The 18,575-nt window shown below is 37.8% G+C and overlaps 3 protein-coding genes across 3 annotated transcripts in view; 2 read left to right on the top strand and 1 right to left on the bottom strand.

Annotated features, from left to right (window-relative positions):
* The first annotated feature begins 4,371 nt into the window (after positions 1-4,371).
* On the top strand, positions 4,372-9,525 carry LOC127424459 (transmembrane gamma-carboxyglutamic acid protein 1-like). The gene is made up of 4 exons (XM_051669701.1): positions 4,372-4,425; positions 5,010-5,053; positions 5,467-5,627; positions 6,403-9,525. The coding sequence occupies exons 2-4, from the start codon at positions 5,044-5,046 to the stop codon at positions 6,868-6,870; spliced, it is 639 nt and encodes a 212-aa protein (XP_051525661.1). The 5' UTR covers positions 4,372-4,425; positions 5,010-5,043; the 3' UTR covers positions 6,871-9,525.
* On the bottom strand, positions 8,890-17,097 carry LOC127424452 (oxygen-dependent coproporphyrinogen-III oxidase, mitochondrial-like). Its single transcript, XM_051669693.1, has 7 exons — positions 16,386-17,097; positions 15,463-15,606; positions 15,151-15,261; positions 14,877-15,018; positions 13,355-13,573; positions 12,169-12,273; positions 8,890-11,915 (listed from the first exon to the last, which is right to left on the bottom strand). The coding sequence occupies exons 1-7, from the start codon at positions 16,924-16,926 to the stop codon at positions 11,831-11,833; spliced, it is 1,347 nt and encodes a 448-aa protein (XP_051525653.1). The 5' UTR covers positions 16,927-17,097; the 3' UTR covers positions 8,890-11,830.
* Positions 17,098-18,189: 1,092 nt separating this feature from the next.
* LOC127424450 (coiled-coil domain-containing protein 181-like) overlaps positions 18,190-18,575 on the top strand; it is a 9,177-nt gene continuing 8,791 nt past the window's right edge. The window contains exon 1 of the mRNA XM_051669691.1: positions 18,190-18,316. The gene's annotated coding sequence lies outside the window, so the exon portion shown is untranslated. The remainder of the gene's footprint in view (positions 18,317-18,575) is intronic.

Raw genomic sequence — 18,575 nt, 5'->3', positions numbered from 1 at the left:
GCTTCTTTTTTTGAAAAAAAAAGAAAAAGAAAAGGAGGGTCGAGTTGAAACTATTTTTGTGGTAATCAACATTATGCCACAAATGCTGTCCACTGAGCTTCACTTGCATTCAGGGCCGGCCAGTAAAATTACAGAGAGGCGTAGCACAAGAGATTTATTTATTTGTTTCGGAAGTGCGCTCTCTCGTGATGACTGTGCGCCCCTCTACCCATATATTGCGCACTAGCGCTACAGGGGCGGACCCAGGAGTTTTCACAGGGGTGGCCTGGCAGGGGCCAGTTATCAGTCTGTAGTGGCACAGAAATTTCAGGCAGCATTTCCGTATCGTTGGGGGGGGGGGGGGGTTGATACATTGACACCCGGGACAAAGACCTTGGTGTGCGCACATGTTAAGACTCCTGTGTGTTGTGGTTGTACAGAGACAGTTCCACCTCTAAAAACTAAATTGTGCCCAAGACAAAAAATGACCAAAGCGACAGTTGCGAGTAGGGTGGCCAATGGGGTGGTCAGGCTTCGGTCCATGGTGGCCACGGCCACCCCTGGCCACCCCCTAGCTCTGCCACTGTAGCACTATGTGATTTTATTATAATCGGATCCTTATTATATGTGGACAAAACGAGTGAAAAAAGAACCAAATTATCAGGTGCACAAGGTAGGAAGCGGCACAATGAAGAGAAGCAGAAAAAAAAAGAACAATATAAAGGTAAGAATCACAAGTTAACGACTGTTCATGTCAACCATTGATGTTTATTTATTTATTTATTTATTTATTTGAAATAGCTTATTTAGAACTTCTTTACTGGCACGGACACTGTGGGCCATTTGTGCTTGTTTTATTTCAGTTCAGTGCAAGTTAAGTGCAGTGTATTTTCTTTCAAATAAAATTAAGCTTCTATAATGTTAATGTAACATTCTATAATGTTATAAGGAAACCAGATACACATTCACTCTGGGAAACACTGCAATAGAACACACCCTACACAACGACTTCCTCAGTCTTAAAATCAGTGCTTCAGGGGGTTTTGGTCAGGCAGTGAATGCACTAAAAGAGCAAGCTAGAAGAGCATTCTATGCTATTAAGGGCAAATTTATCCAAATAGACATTCCTGTAACAATTTGGAGTCAAATTTTTGATTGTTATGCCTATTTCTCTGTATGGATGTGAGGTTTGGGGTCCACTCTGTCTGGCAGATTACTCTGGATAGGACAAACACCCCATAGAATCCCTGCATGCAGAATTCTGTAGAAACATTCTAAGAGTTCAAAGAAGGGGCCGAACTAGGCAGATACCCCCTAATTATACATACTGAAAAACGATCCCTCAAATTTTGGACACACCTAAATTCTAGTTCCCCTAACACACTGCAACATGTAGCCCTTAAAACCCAGGAGATGAAGCCTAGAACCAGTCCCCTTTGTCAGCTGGCTCTGAAACTCACAAACCTACTAACAACTAACAAACACCAGTTTCAGACCAGCACTGCTGAACAAAACCAAATCAGAATAAACCAAATCATAAAAGAAAGCAAAAATTTGTATTTGGACCATTGGGAAAATGAAAGTAAAAACCAAAGCAAATTGGAATGTTATCAGACCCTAAACAGAACATATACTCTGGCAGAATATCGCCACACGGTAAGAGATCCAAAACAGAGACGGATCCTCACCAAATACAGGCTCAGTGATCACAGTCTGGCCATAGAAAAAGGCAGACACAGACAAACATGGCTTCCAAAGGAAGAACGAGTCTGTGCTCACTGTGACACTGGTGAGGTCAAGACAGAGACACACTTTCTCCTTCACTGTGAGAAATTTACAGAGGTGAGAGAGAAATACTTTAACAAACTCTCAAACCTCATGCCACAGTTTTCCAGTTCCAGATCAAATGCAGGTGTTACTGGGGGAGGAAACAATCACTACCTTAATGTACTTCAGTCACAGTATTTTTATTTTCTTATGTTCATAATGTCTTGTTTAATGCTTATTTTATTTTATATTGTATAGTGTATATTGTTATTATAGTTTTTATTTTATTTTATTCATTACCTGGCACCTTATTTTAATTCTGTTTGTATTGTTATTTGTTACTGTTTTATGATTATTATTTGTCTTGTCATTATCTGTTTTGTGTATTAATGCTTTGGCAATATTGTATGTAAACACAATCATGCCAATAATGTACTTTAAAATTGAAATTTAATTGAATATTGTTTTAATTTGTTATATTGCTGCTTGCTTTCACTTCACCAAAAAACTCCTAAGTTTCTTCTTTTAAAAGAGAACATGATTAGGACTGTAGTATAAAGCATTCATGCTATATAAGCACCCTCAAGCGAACCTATAGAGCACCCTCAGTTGCAGACCAGGGCAAATTACTTCCCGCGGGTCGATTTATCATGAATGTTTTTTTATAGATCTTTCATTTATCTGGCTTTGGGACTCATCGTGCATCCACAAGCTTTTAATATGCGCAGGTTGTCCAGAAAATAGATACCCCACCCCAATCAGAGATTTATACTTGCACAAATTGGAAATATTTCGCCTTATGTCATACTTAATTTATGCAGTCTGGCAACCATGCATGCGAGTGCGCGCTTTCTCTCTCCTCTTCGAAAAAAGAAGCTTGGCGCTCAATAGTGCAATATTATGCTAAAAGAAATGTGTGATGCAGCCACTACATGTGCATTCATGAGGCTGCGTGTGTCGATTAGTGCCAAGTCTGCGAGCAAACCTTTTCAGTGATGAACTTTAGTAAAATCCCAACAGATCTTTGCATCATTCGCACACGGAGGGGACACGCGAGCAAAACCAAGTGTGAGAGAAATTTTTTTTTTTTTTTTTTTTTACTATTAAACCAGACCCCTGATGTAGAGTGTTAAATTGAATACTAAATTACTACTGCATTGAAGTATGGTAAAATAACAATGAATTATCTTATTCAGCCTTTATTCAGTTTTACTAACACATGATAGAAAAGTAGCAGCAAAATTTCAAGCAATCACAGAATGGTTCCATCAGTCTGTATACACTTCAGAATATTGTGCATCATTCATTGAGTGCATGAGCTAATGCACTTCTACTTCTGGGCTTAAAAGAACCTTTTTATCTTCTCTCTTCCATGTAGCCTACTGCTTAACGGCTGATGTGGCCCCTGTACCAAAACAATTGCACACCTCTGCTCAATTGAATACGCAAGACTAATACTGTAAATTGGCAAGCAGATTTCCTTGAATCCCAGCAAACACACACACACACACACACACACACACAAAACCTGCATTTTGTGAACACACAAAATGCTGCATCAATGTATGTCCTAATCTGCAGGTGCAGCATTTTGCTGTCATTTTCAGCGACAGATCATGTGAAGAAAAAAAAAAACGAATAAAACGAAGCAATACATGTTTTGTACATGAAAAACTGTTCTTTACTTTGTTTTAGCATTTAAACATGATTTAATCTATTTAAAAAATTGTACGATACATATCCCCTTTATACAGAGCACCCCCATTATTTTCAGAAGCACCCTCAGTGATTTTGATCTCGGGTCTATAGCTGGCTAACATCTACAGATACATTCAATTATATAGCCTATATTTTGTCGGTCTATTTTGTGTACATGTTTCATATTGCTTCTCTTTTTTACTCTTTGTTTTATTAACTACTTAATAAGTAGTTAGGCACAGTTTTTATGTGTGCGTGCGTGCGGGTGTGTGTGTGTGTGCGTGCGCGCGCGCGCGCGCGCGCCTAATGCGCCAACAGAGCCTGGGCCGGCCCTGATTGTATTGAACCCGAAGCATTCCTTATGGTCCTGGCAAAGTATTGAACTATCATTGATTACCGATTCTAGTCTGAAAGAGAAAACAAAGAGCACAGTTGAAGTTATTGATTAAAGACAGAGAGAGAGAGAGAGAGAGAGAGAGAGAGAGAGAGAGAGAGAGAGAGAGAGAGAGAGCGAGAGAGAGAAAGAGAGTGTGTGTGAATTGCAACATTGTAAAAAAGCTTTCTTGACTCTAACTCTGAAAACGGGAAAAAAAGAGGAACAAGACCACAAAAGATGAGTAAGAAAAGCGTACAATTAAGACAATTATCTTCTTCCATGGGACAAATTCTGTTTCATCTTAACCAATTTCAGAGATTAAGTTTTCATTCTTTAATTTACATATTGCATATATATTTTTATAGCAATAGGCTACAAGCAGCAGAAGTGCAATCTCATCTAGCCATAACAAACCAACCATTCTCTCCTATCTTTTAGTCCAAAAAAGAATAAACGACTATAAAAAGAAAGAATATTGTTCTATATCTATCCTCCATGTCGCCCTCGTCAGCGTCTTTGCATGTTCATCACTGTCCAGTTATTTCTGAGTGCTGATTGCGCATGCGCCGAATCAGGACAGCAAGTACACTGTTTGGGTGTTACGGGTAAGCTCAGCTTTGACTTATTGTGTCAATCAAATTTTAACTCGCTGCTATTTCTGTTTATTGTATACAATCGGCATTGGATATATAGGTTGTATACATGTGTACGTTTTTAGGTAGAAAACTGTGTCAACAACACGCTTTAGTCAGTCACGGACACGGTGTCGATACTCATCATGAATAAGGACTGAAAAAGCGACACAGTTTAAAAATATGCGCTTTTTTACGTTTCGAAACAACAGTTTTGCGTTTCGTTGTAGTGAAATAACGGCTGTTAGTGTTTGTCAAAATTTACCCGTTTTCGTTCGTGTCCTGGCAAAGGTTAAATGTGTCCTGTACGTGCTAGGAAGCTAACAGTTTTCGAGTCACAGAAAATGATTTATGTTTATGCTGTTTATTGGGATTTGACATAGGGACATATCTGCGGTGCTTATTTCACTCCGTACATCAAAACAATTGTGAATTTTGCTGTTGTTTTGGATTGGCCTGAAAAATGCATGGCAACACTTATACTGTGTGTTTAGGTGATATAAAATTGATGGATTGCTGTTGATTAAATCTGGTTTGTCTCTTCTCTCCATACCAAGATCCAGCCGCCCTCTTTAAAAAGCTGCAGGAATCATGGGAGACGGTGAGTCTATTTATACTTAATTCCATCTGGTGATATTCTCAAAGATGCTGTTTTGTTTTTCTTAACGTTGCCTAGATACTTAGTGGGTGTGTATACAGAGTCTGTCGTAGTTATCTGTGAATCTATTGGAGCTCACTTCAAGAAGAGGCATAATTTCCAAGTTGAGGTTTATCTTCACAGGGTCTCAGTCTACATAGTCCCATGTATAAACCGAGCCTAATCTGATATTCCTGAATCACAATATGACGTCGGTTTTATTCTGCCACTCTCAAGGCAGCAGAACAGCAGGCTAATCTTCCACAAGTTCCCTGTGCCTGGAAGGAACAAGACATTTCAAAGAAGTCACTTTTGTCACTTATAGCAGCCCCCTCGCTTTCTCTATGCTGTGAACTTATGTTTGTTTCCCCGTACAGTGTTCCTGCCAGCTGATGCTGCACACTCAGTGTTGCGGAGGCTCCCGAGAGCAAACTTCTTCTTGGAGGAGATTAAACAAGGGAATATCCAGCGTGAGTGCAGAGAGGAAATCTGCAATTATGAAGAAGCCAGAGAGGCATTTGAGAATGATGAGAAAACGGTGAGTGCAGGTTAGATCTGTGTTCATATGTTCTCGTATGTTTTTGCTTGAACACCACTCCCTCTTAGGCGTTCTGGTCTGTGGAATTTCCTCTAAGCAGGAAGTGAACATTATCGACAGGAAAATCTCACTGGCTAATATTTATCTTGGAACTGTTAAAGGAATAGTTCACCCAAAAATTCTCATCATTTATTCACCCTCATGCCATCCCAGATGTGGATGACTTTCTTTTTTCTGTAGAAAGCAAACAAAGATTTTTTTGAAGAAGATCTGAGCTCTGTTGGTCCATTCAATGCAAGTGAATGGTGGCCAGAACTTTGAAGCTCCAAAAGCACATAAAGATAGCATATAAGTAATCAATTCACTTGCACTGACTTGACCAACAGAGCTGAGATATTTTTCTAAAAATCTTTGTCTGTGTGTACAGCAGAGGAAAGAAAGTAATACACATCTGGGATGGCATGAGGGTCAGTCAATAATTATTTTTTGGTGAACTATTCCTTTATTCATGAGTCAGTCGTGTTACGGATGTTTTGTTTGTAAGGTCATAGAAGTTTATATACTAAATAACAGACCCATGATGAGCTGAATACAAAATGACACAATGATTATATTGCATGCTTGTGTGTTGATGTAAATGAATGAAGTCATTGCTTGGTGTTGGTGTGTGTGAAGGGTTTGGTTTTTGTTTTGAATACGGTTACATTTGTTATTTACATTTCTACATACAAAGTCCTTTGCTAATCGTATTCTCACGCTTTGTGACTGGTTACAGAAGCGGTTCTGGGAGGAATATCAGCGTGTGAGCAGCCCCAGGCCTGGAGGTCTGGAGTCTATTGTGGGTGGAGTTCATTCCTTGTACCTGATCTTACCACTGCTGCTGGTTTTGCTGCTCATTGCTGCAGTTTCCATTACAGTTTGGAGATGTCACTCACGTAAAAGATCCCAGCAAAGCCCTGCCATTGGGCATCCACAAAGAGACACAACCCTATCTGTGGTTTCAATGGACCAGTGGGGGCGGGACTTCCATCCTGACATCAGTCCTCACTCAGAGATCAGCGCTTACAGTAGCCCCGCCTACCCCGATCTCACACCTGAGCAGGGCAGTCCTGGTGACCCTCCCCCCTCATATGAAGAAGCTGTGGGCCATACAGATATACACATTGAAGCAGAACCTCCACCACAATATGAAGACATCATCAGTAACCATGGTAACACAGTTATTATTGCCCAGGGAAAGTGACAGTTCTTCCAGGCATATTATCCTGCCACATCTAGGGATGTATTTTTAGGCCTTCACCAATACTGTAAACTCATTCCTTATTCACTCACTTTATATCGACACCTGGAGGTTTGGCGGGATGTGAAATTGCTTTGGTCATTTATTTTTATTACTATAAATATTTTTTTACAACTTCACTTATATGACTGCCTTGATTTGAAATTCCAGCACTAGCAAAATAGCTTACTTCATAACGGCCTCTTTTCATCTAATGCAATTGTATTCCAGTATTGTTTCTCAGACACTGTGAAACAGTGAATTACAGTCATTTTGGCTTTCGGCAGATTGCTTCATTTACAGAGATCAACTCATGACAACTTGTATCGTGACCCAAGCCCTAAAGCGAGGATGAAAAAGCACTGTTAGGAAAATTCACATTCTTCCTAGTTAGTAAAAGCTATTACAACATTTCAGAAATGAACTTGACAACTTTTCAGTTGTGGCCTCTCAAGGGACCATTTAGACCCATAATTTTAAATCATCGTGGATTCAATGGACAGAAAAAACTAAGAAACATGCTCAACATTTTCAGGAACAGTTTTAAGTTGTAAAATGTAATGTTTGCTGACATACTATACTTTATCAATTTTAGCCTTCAGTGATAACTTAGGTTAGCCTAGGCTATCTCTACATAACATTTGTAAATGCATAGACATCTGTATGCACTGGGCTGACAGCCTCAATGAAATATTGATGTTAAGTTGATTTTGTTTCTTTTCGAGAGGTGTTAAACACCGTGTTAGATATAGTTAGTTAGCATCTTTGAAACTCAGTCTTCAGCCAATGGTAAACCAGTTAACAATGTGAAATAATGCTTGAGAGAAATTATGTGAAATTATGCTTGTAGGAGGTAACTTTGCTGATAACTTTTCGGAAATCGACCAAACAAATTTAACAAACAGTTTTATTTTATGATTTTTATGTGGCATATTGGTTGTTAATGCTGAATCAGCACAGGTCCAAGCTGTTTTTGCCCAGTGGGCAGCAAGTCAACATACGTAAGGTTTTGTTGACTTGTTTTAGGTGAGCAAAATCTGCTGTGGGCAAAAACAATACTGAAAAATACATTGCCACATTGAGTTCAAGACATGGTAGACAAGTTAATGGGATATGCATCACTGGTCCTTTTTCTGAGAATTTTCTTCATATTTTAGGAAGAATTTATATGGTCACACAGCTTTGAGAAATGTATCCTTATTGTGGTCTAGGATTAAGCTGGGATATTAAGGCAAGGATAAATTGGACAACCAAGACATATAGTCCAGTATGAAGGTGATTGTTAAAGAAATAGCTCATCCAAAAATAAAAATTCTGTCATTTACTCACCTTCATGTGTTCCAAACACATGATTTTCTTTCTTCTGTGGAACACGAGATGTTACGCTGAATATTATCCTCGGTCACCATATAATTTCCTTTCATTGCCTTTTTTTTAAAAAAATGTTTCATACAATGAAAGGGGCATTTAGTAATTTTACAGAATTTTCATTTTTGGGTGAACTATCCCTTTAAGGAGAAAGAAGCATGTGTCTTGTTTGTTGTGAGCTGTTTGCTAACTTCTCTTGAGAAATGTTTTATGGTGACCAACTTGTGTATTGTTTCTCTGACAACCTATACCTGAGTATGTTAAGAACAACAATTTTGACTACCTTGACCATGCTGGTTGTATTTGATGAAACATTTCTCTGGTATATTTTGAGTAGGTTTAAGAAGCATACCTCCTTTGCCTTCCTCACGACAAATGAAGATGTTTACCAGCTTTCTCCTGAAATGTATCAGCTGGGACTGTTGAGAACCATATTTGGACATTTGACCCTGGCTTTTGGGTTGGGCTTGTAACTTAACAGCAAGCAGACATCTTTTACCTCTTACCATTTATTCTTGGTTTCTTATTCAGAGTGTAACTAAGAACTCATCTTAGGCCTGAGCGATACTAAGCACTAAAACCAAGAGAATCTGAGATTAGGATCAGTTTATGGAACCCCCCCCCCCCCCTCCCCCTCTCACACACACACACACACACACACACACACACAAAACTATAGTGTGATAACACTCAGTATTAAATGTCAGGAAAGTGTGTGTGGATGTGTGCATGTATGTGAGAAAAAGAAAATGTATGGAAAATAATGCATTTCTACTCATTCAGTAACTATGAGTGAATGCACTTTTTCAGGGCTCTTTATAAAGGAATATTAATTGATGTGTAACGTGATAGATGATTATAAATTATGGTAAATGCTTTTTGGTTGATCCTCTTGGCTTGCTACAGTTTATATTACGCTATGCTCAGCCAACATAAATATGCAATAAAACACATCACCAGCACTAACTTATTCTCACTTTGCCTAATGGGAATGTGAAATAAGACTACCGTAATTTGAAGTACAGTCTGATGATGTTGCTAGTGTGGCTGACTTTGACAGACAGCATCTGTTGCTGTACATTTGCAGGCTGATATTTCTGTGGTAGTTATGAGCGTGGTATGGTGGTGTTTATTGCTTAAGCCTTACTCAGAGATAGATTAATGTGTATATAAGTGTTTTAAAAAATATGTAATTTTTTGTAATGACTGAGCTTGAATTTTATTTTTAATAAAAGTTTTTTGGCCCTTTGACTTGTTTCTCTATATGCATGCATAACGTTTGTTTGATAATTTGCTTTCTTTTTTCTCTCTCGGTCAGACAACCATAATCTAATATATATTATAAATACAATACAATACAACTAATATATTTTATGATGAAATTCACAGTCTTTATAGCACACAGTGAATTTTTATAGTATTGCCTATTACAGTTTAACAGATCCCAATAAAGAGATTTCACCCAAAAATTAAAATTCTATCAATTACGCACCCTCATGTTGTTCCAAACCTGTCTGACCTCTTCCATGGAACAAAGGAGACTTTAGACAGAACATTAGCTTCAGTCACCATTCGCTTTTATTCCTTCTGTAGACCTTATTCACGCTTGCCCCATCTTTGATTTTTAATGGGAATTACAACGAGGCTGAGGGATAGACTTACAGTCTCTTCAATGGACTGTACTGCAGTGTTTTTGGATCGTCCCATGAACAAAACATTGATAAACATTCAGTATACAAAGAGCTCCAGACAACATGAGTTGTGTAAAATCAGATGTGATCTAGGAGCTTTATACCGTTCGTGCCATTGAACAGATGGTAAGTCTATACCTCACAGCCTCGTTGTCATTCCCATTAAAATGGCGCTATCGTGAATAAGGTCCATTGTCCATACAATGAACGTGAATGCTGATTGAAGCTAACATTCTACCTAATATTTTTTTGTTCCCGAACTTTTTATTTTTGCGTGACCTTTTTCTTTAAAAGTCCTCACATCTAATGTTTTTCCTTTCAAATGCAAATACTAATTTTAACACCTCTGTTGAAGGTGCTGAAATGTGTTCCTACCTACATTTACCAACTACATTACCCTGCCTGCATCCAATCAAGCTCACAGAGATAGTACTTTACAGTAACTGATTGACTTTATGAGCAGATATGCATGCTGAAGGTCTTTACTAGGCTTGGCTCTTGGCAATCTTGACAAAAAGCTTTGAGTGTGTTCTGTCACTTTGGAGACATTTGATCATTATCACTGAAGCCTGACATTGTAACATTATTTTAAGGATACCAGGCTGCAAAGGTGTAGAATATGCGGGGGCGTGTCCCCCTCACTTTCAATAAAACCAAAGTTCGTCCCCCGCACTTTTTCACAGGGCAAATGTGTTTATGCTGTGTCTTTCATACAGCAAATGTCTAAATGTGTAAATGCAAAAGTTAAAATTCACTGTTCATTCATGTAATTAATTCAATAAAAAAAAAAATATCGATTGAGAGCCCTAAAATATATATATCTTATATATTTATGTTCGTCTTGTGCTAATCATTCTGTCCCCCTCACTTTTGAAATGATTGCTACACCCCTGCCAGGCTGCTTTACTAATTAGGTATAGCAAAATATACCATATATAAAAACACTTTAATGTTTTTATAATAAACAAAACAGCATTCTTATAATGTCCTGAGAATACTCCACATTCCGATCACATTTAATATCTCTATTTAAAAAACAAACAAACAGCCAGTACCACAGGAGATGGAATAGAGCTCTGTGAGCACATCATCACAGGACAAATGTGACTTTGGAGTGAGATGCATAAATCAGGGCCACAGCTAAATGAACAGTGTTAGCAAAACAATAAATGGCATGGCACTAGCATCAGCACACATGTAAAATGTGACCGTTCAGACATGTGATTGGCACATCCTTTAAAAAAAAAAAAAGCCTACATAGGCCATTACAGGTTTCGAATACACCGGTAGTCATGACTTAAAGCAGTGCAAGCAGAAACAAAGCTGTAACTAAGCAACACTGCCTCAAGAGTTAACACTTCATCACCAGAAAAACCATACAGCCAATGGCAGTGCTAGAGAATTCATTACCAATCAAGCCAATATCTGTGCAGTGTTGCAGTCAGTCAGCAAAAAGGGCCAATGAGTCAGAGCTCAAAGCAATGAAAATGTGTCCCAAGTGGTGACTAGTCATTTTCTTAATATTTTAGTGAACATGAAAATTATCATTATCAAGTAGTAGTTCACACACAAATTACAATTCTGTCATCTTTTACTCTGTCATCTGTTCCAAACCTGTATGACTGACTTTTTTCAGTGGAACACAAAAAGAGATGCTAGGCAGAATGACAGCCTCAATCACTATTCACTTCCACTGTATGGACAATAGATGCATTGATATTGAAAAGTGACTGAGGCTGTAATTCCCTAGCATCCTGTTTGGGAACAACACAAGGGTGAGATATCGATGACAGAATGTTCATTTTTGGGTTAACTAATTCTTTAACAAAATTGCTGATGTCTCAATGAATGAGTCTTCCTCTCAATCAGAGCCATTCTTTAGGGTTCCGTAAGACGTCGAGTATCTCTGCTTCCTTCGTGCCTTTGGCTGGCTCATGCATATACTCCCACCTGAAATGAGACACACGTGGCAAAAAAATTGCAATTTACATATCAAACAAAGGTTAACAACAACGAAGATAACTAAATGAGAAAGTAATGAATGTTAGAAATGCTACTTTTTAAATGCCACTGAGTTTTTTAGTTGCATAAATAAATTTACTTGGGAGCTCCAAAAAATGAGCTCAAAAGGGTCATGTATGGACACAGACAGTCAATGATTTGATAGGCACACAGACAAGTATACTCATACACAGTCTCTTACCTTGCAGTAAGTGGTAGGGACATCAGGATGCTCTCAATGCGAGACCCAGGCGTGGCAAGGCCAAATTTCACCCCTCTGTCATACACTAGATTAAATTCTACATATCTAAGACACACAGAGAGAGTTTGATTAATACCTTTACATTTATACCAATTTGACAATTAGCACCAAATTCAATTTAGAAGACAACCACAAGGTATTTACAATATAATTATCATGTTATATTACTATGTTACCAATTAACTACAACATTTAAGATGGTTATAATGATTAATATTTGGGGTTGGCGATATAGTATCGCATCTATCTCGCTTATGCAAATATCTGCCGCACAGGAATGTGCATTCCAATCAGAGGTTATGCTATAAATAGCCATATTATAATATTTATATTATTTTTATCCATCATTAGTTACTTTTATGCTATTTTTGCATTAAAGGTGTCTTTTTCTCACAAGCTTGGATGAGAGCGCTCTCTTTCCCTCTCTTAGATGCAGACAAGCTTTCCTACTGACTTTTCTGCCACAAACATGATGCAATTTCACTGAGTAAATTACCTCAGAAATTATTAAATTATTAATAACAATAAAAACTAAATTCTTAAATATAGCAAGTATATAGTCACCAAAAAGGTATCCAGTATATACTGGAAGTCTTAATCCTAAACAAATTAATGTTAGTATTCATCTACAAAGAGAGAAGACTCATTGTTTGCTTGCATTGAAAAACTATGCTAAATAGATAAAATATAATTATATATTGATAGTAATAGTATTAATATTTATTGATAATATTGTTGTTTCATTGCAATGAACATGACAGGCCTACCATAAGTCTGGACATCATTTTAAATCTAAAAGGAATTTTTTCAAAATTGTTTTAATCAGTTTCCACTTTCCATGTATATACTATATACTATATTTATATACATATACATATACTGTGTGTGTGTGTGTGTGTGTATGCATATTATATATATATATATATATATATATATATATATATATATATATATATATATATACTGTTATCAGCCAAAAACCTATAAATTGTATATTATATTGTCCACATCTAATTATTATTCTTATACAGTAAATTAAAACAAATAATTAAATTAAAAGGGATTCCAGCCCAAGCTGAATTTACTGAAGAAATCTAAAGCAGTATACAATCCCTCTTTTACTCACCTGCCTCGTCTGACTTGCTGCCAGTCCTTTTCTTCAGGGGTGAAGTAGTCATTCAGATGTTTGTATACAATAGGCAGGTAACAGGGCACCACAGTTTTAGCACAGCTCTTCACGAAGCTAAAAACCTCTTCCTGCTTGGGTGAATCCAAATCATCAAAAAAGATCCCACCAATGCCTCTCGTCTCCCCTCGGTGAGGGATGTAGAAGTAATTATCACACCTTGAAGAAAGACAGGTTTAGTTAAAGTAGACTGAATAGAATTGTTTCCAAACAGATTGCTCAAATCTTGATTTCACTATGCAAGGGTCGACAGGACATTAGGTTGTAAATTTGACCTCAGCTTGACATTAGTGTCAGTGAGTGCAGCACGTTTGAGACTGGAGTGGTCATCACACATACACTGATTAAAACCTTGTTTAGTTCTGGAGAGGATTCCATTAGACTCTCCAAATTGAAGGTCTACACAACTTTTGTATTTTAGCAAGACCAAAAAAAAACAAACAAAAAAAACAACTGCTGCTGCTGTCTAAATATTTCAGAAGTTAATCTTTTTAATTCCATCGCAATAATATGCAAAAATAATACAAAGTTTGGTCAAAAAGCAAGTTATATTTCTTTCTTTGAATGAGCATTCTAATTAAAGGGTTGTCCTAAAGGGATAGTTCACCCAAAACTGAAAATTCTCTCATAATTTACTTGCCCCCATGTCATGCCAGATGTGTATAACTTTCTTTCTTCTGCAGAACACAAATAAAGATTTTTAGAAGATTATCTCAGCTCTGTAGGTCCATTCAATGCAAGTGACTGGTGGCCAGAACTTTGAAGCTCTGAAAAACACATAAAGGCAGCATAAAATAATACGACTCCAGTGATATGATATGGGTGGGAAACAGATCAATATTTAAGTCCTTTTTTTTACTATAAGTGTCTATTTTCATTTCCACATTCTTCTTCTTTTGTTTTTGCCAATTCACATTCTTCAAGCATATTGCCACCTACTGGGCATGGAGGAGAATTTATAGCAAAAAAGTACTTAAATATTGATCTGTTATTCACTTATCATATCGCTTCAAAAACATGGATTTAACTACTGGAGTCGTATGGATTAAATTTTTGCGCCCTTTAAGTGCTTTTTGGAAATTCAAAGTTCTGGCAAGCATTTACTTGCATTGAATGGACCTACAGCGCTGAGATACTTCTCTAAAAATCTTCATTTGTGTTCTGAAGAAGAAAGAAATTCATACCCACCTGGGATGGCATGAGGGTAAGTAAATGATGAGAGAATTTTCATTTTTGGATGTACTATTCCTTTAAACTAAACGTGTTGGCTCACACAATACAGATGTTGCTGCAAATGATGGAAAATTGTCTTATCATTGCTGGACAGTCAAAAGCCACCCAGAAGATAGCCACCCTCATACACCGTGCACATGCTCGTATACACACTCACACCCACCCATACACACCCATATGAGTTGCAACACCTGATTCAAATTGTACACAACAATAATGTGATTCCTACCACTTTTTGAAGTCTGGGTAATATTTAGAATGGTGCTTGTCACATGCATCCTTCAAAGTCTTGTGGAAATGGGCGGCATCTTCCAAATCAATGTAAACAGGAGTCAGATCTGTTCCTCCGCCAAACCACCACTGTTTTGAGCCTGTGTGAAGGAGGGAGGGAGGAGGAGGAAAACAGAGAGACAGAGATGGGTGGAGGTCACAGATAACAACATCTCCCTTCACAGAGCCCTGGCAGAGCTGAATATCTCTAATGACTTGACAAAAACCCTCACCGTCTGCTTCCTCAATCTCAAAGTATCTGTAGTTGAAGTGCACTGTGGGAATGTGGGGGTTTTTAGGGTGTATGACTGAACTCACACCCATGGCACAGAATGGCAGCTTACCTGGAACACAGAGATAATGCTAAACGGTTAAAACAGAAACTGACTGATCACATCACAGCCTCCACAGGAATTAATTTACAATAACACTGAATTTCATTACTAATGAGTCTGACCTAAAAACTAGAAGCAGAACTGTTGATTTAAGGAACTGCTTTCAGTCATGCTCTGCATTCACCTTGAAATGGGAAATCAGTATCTCACCATCTTTCCCTTTCAGAACTTTTCCACGGCTGCGCATTTGCTTGGCGGCCTCTTCTGTGAGATTCCCGAACACAACAGACACGTTCACACCCGCTTTCTCAAAAACCTTCCCATCTTGCATCACACAGCTGATGCCGCCACCACCTTTGTCAGACACAGGAGAAACATACAATCAGTTTTGTTATAATGCAACACATACATGAAGAATGTAGCTTACGTAGCTTATAGTGTGACAATGTAACAATTGACTTAAAAATAAAAAATTTGATTTTTAATAATTGACAGATAATAGAACTTTAGCAGGAACATTTGGAAAAGCATAACATGAATTCATGACCCAAACTTGCACAAACAATCAAAAGTGTGGACACACCTACTTATTTAATATTATTACTATTGTGCACCACATTACTTTTATTAGGGGCAAGAACAAATTGACTTGGTAAAATCATTTTAAACTAATTTGATTTCAAGGTAATTTTCATTTACATTTTTTGAGAACAAAACACTTCAAATATTTGAAATATGCTATATAGTTTTGAAAATTGCCCTTAACAAATCCTACTCCATCATTGACCCATATATATAAAACATACAGTTTATATATTACAATTTCATTTTTGTAAAGAAATTCATACTTAGGCCATTTTGTTATTTGCTTTCAAACCTAATTTTAAGCATTTAAGCAAAAGCCTTTCGATTAAAACGTTTTTAAAGATTTTAATATATGATTCAGTCAAGTTTGTACAAACTTTTGACTGGTAGTGTGAATCAGATAGAACTTTGGACCATGATGTTTGCTCTACTTTATCTTACCCTTGTGCCAATACTAGTTTTGCAATATGTTATGGTACACACAATTCATTCATACCATCACTGAACACGATTTCAAATGAGAAACTGGGCTCAAAAAAGGTTCCAACCTTCTTTCCTAATCCATCTGTCCACCCTAAACGTGCCTCCATCTACCTCCTCAAGGGCTTTACAGAATGCAGCCTGCGTCTCCATGATCAGCATCTCCATTCTCGAGGACATCGCGTCTTTTCTCTGCTCCAAGACCTTGATGTCAGTGACTGGTGGAGACATGAACGACTTGCATCTCTCTCTTATGTCACCCTCCTCATCTTCAACCTTGGATATCTTCGTAGCCATTTCTGCCCGCTGAAAGTGACTCACACCTGCCGCCAGAACACCGGTGACAGCTGCTGCCCCGGCTGCCAGAAATACACCTTTACTGTACCGTCCGAATGAGATCCTCCCAGCCGATCCATGAGACATCTGTCTCGTTCCCGTTCTTACGAATGACCATTTTCCTCCCGGAAGAAAGGCGCATTTACGCAGAGTAGAGTTGCGGGCTACGAAAGAGTGGAAATCAGCTGTACCATGCGCAGAGCGTGACACTTGGCACAGTCTTGCTGTTGATCTCGCTGTCCTGTTTATTGTGAAAAAAGCTATAGAAGTCATTTTGCCTACTGAGCGTGAACAATATCTATCCACGACCTGTCACTTGATAAAAGGCAAAAAAAAACAAACAAAAAAAAAATAGTTGGTAAGTCACTATATCCAGTTTTGCACGTAGCTTCCCATACAGTTTTGCCCGCGGAGGTGTGTCCTGATGTAAAGTTAAGCCGAGGTGTGTCATGGGAAATTGAGTTTTTTCACCCCTGAACTCTGTTTTCTGTAACCAAATACGGACTACATTCCCCATAAACCTAGGAAGCACAAGATAAAGCGTACATAGTAAAACGTGACATGAGCCAGCACTAAAGAGTATACTCTTTGCCAGCACTGTAAAGGACAAGTTGTAGTGTTAATTGTAGTAGGTACAGTATGTAGTGTTATTCGTACCAAATTCTAAGCAAAGTATACAGGAGGTGGCGCGTGCAGTGAATGGAGTAGAAATTGTAGGTGACTAACACAGTGCAACTGATAATGTAACAATACAGAATGCATACAGCAGGTCATTTTATGTCGAAATCTGCAAAAATACGGTACAGCCTAATAAATGGCAAATTATCGCTACAGTGCAAAATAAATAAATAAAATAAAACGTCTAAAGAGACAGGTGCATTGAGTCAAGTATAACAGAAGAGGTACAACAATTTAGTAAAGTAATAAAACTGTAAATGTGCAAAAGGCATGAAAGGGTTATTTATTTATTACAAAAAAAGTTGTTCCTTGTAAAGTTTTGTGAAATTATAAACAATTTCAAACAAAATATGATCATACTGGCAAAATAATGATAATTGGAATGACAAGGTTGGGTGTCCGTGTTCTTTATATATTCTGTACACGTTTTTCTGTCAGGGTGGTAGCTTTTCATTGACTTATATTGTTTTTGTACAGAGCTAATAATATTTTCTATCTCTTAACCTCATCCCTCCCACTAAACCTAACCCACACACACACCTTGTTGCATTTTTTAAATGTTCATTAAGACATTATTTTGCATAATTACTGCTCCGTTTTCCTCGCGGAGACAGTTGGCTGGCCCCAGTATAGGTGATTTCACATATTAAGTCCTTTACTATCCATTGTTTATTCCTTACTATTCATTAAAGTATCCTTTGTTGGACCTTATTAATTTTTCAACTAACTGTCAGAGATAAAAATCTGGCTGGATTTCACTTCTACATTTACAGAGTCTGCGCATGCGCGCCCGCGACAGGCCGTGTTGTGCGTCTCTATGGCAATACCTGTTACACGCCACTTTAAAGCCAAGGCCACATTAGAGCGACCTGCTCATTATCATGCACAAAGACCTGCTCTCTAGAATATATATACGCCGGCAATTGAATTTCCATTAATTATTATTGCGCTCAACGCGAGACAAGAGCATACAGAAGTACAAAAGGTAAGCTGTAAAAAAACTGAAGATATTACTTCTAAAAGCAGATAGTGTGCTACGTCAAATCTATACACTGAGAAAACCACACGCATATTTCAATTTGTGGCAATATAACGCAGCCCAGGTGTGCGTTAATGCTTTTTCAAATCAGATTTTAGCATGCAAATGTGCCAAAATAATACAGTAGCTAATTCTGAGATCAAGTCACGCTCATTTTTGGTATAGCAGTGGATTTAGTGAAATACGAATATCTAGCTGACCATAA

Source organism: Myxocyprinus asiaticus, chromosome 33, assembly GCF_019703515.2.
Source record: "Myxocyprinus asiaticus isolate MX2 ecotype Aquarium Trade chromosome 33, UBuf_Myxa_2, whole genome shotgun sequence".
NCBI classification, from domain to species: domain Eukaryota; kingdom Metazoa; phylum Chordata; class Actinopteri; order Cypriniformes; family Catostomidae; genus Myxocyprinus; species Myxocyprinus asiaticus.
Note: the sequence above shows the minus strand (reverse complement) of the source record. Positions and strands in the feature narration are given on the sequence as shown.

Bases quoted from the DNA above. Each gene is read 5' to 3' on its own strand.
- LOC127424459 (XM_051669701.1), top strand. The intron at 5,628-6,402 runs GTGAGTGCAGGT...GACTGGTTACAG, and splicing joins TTGAGAATGATGAGAAAACG to AAGCGGTTCTGGGAGGAATA.
- LOC127424452 (XM_051669693.1), bottom strand. From the start codon at position 16,926: ATGACTTCTATAGCTTTTTTCACAATAAACAGGACAGCGAGATCAACA. The intron at 15,262-15,462 runs GTGAGATACTGA...TCTGTGTTCCAG, and splicing joins AGTTCTGAAAGGGAAAGATG to GTAAGCTGCCATTCTGTGCC. The intron at 15,019-15,150 runs GTGAGGGTTTTT...TCCTTCACACAG, and splicing joins TGAGATTGAGGAAGCAGACG to GCTCAAAACAGTGGTGGTTT.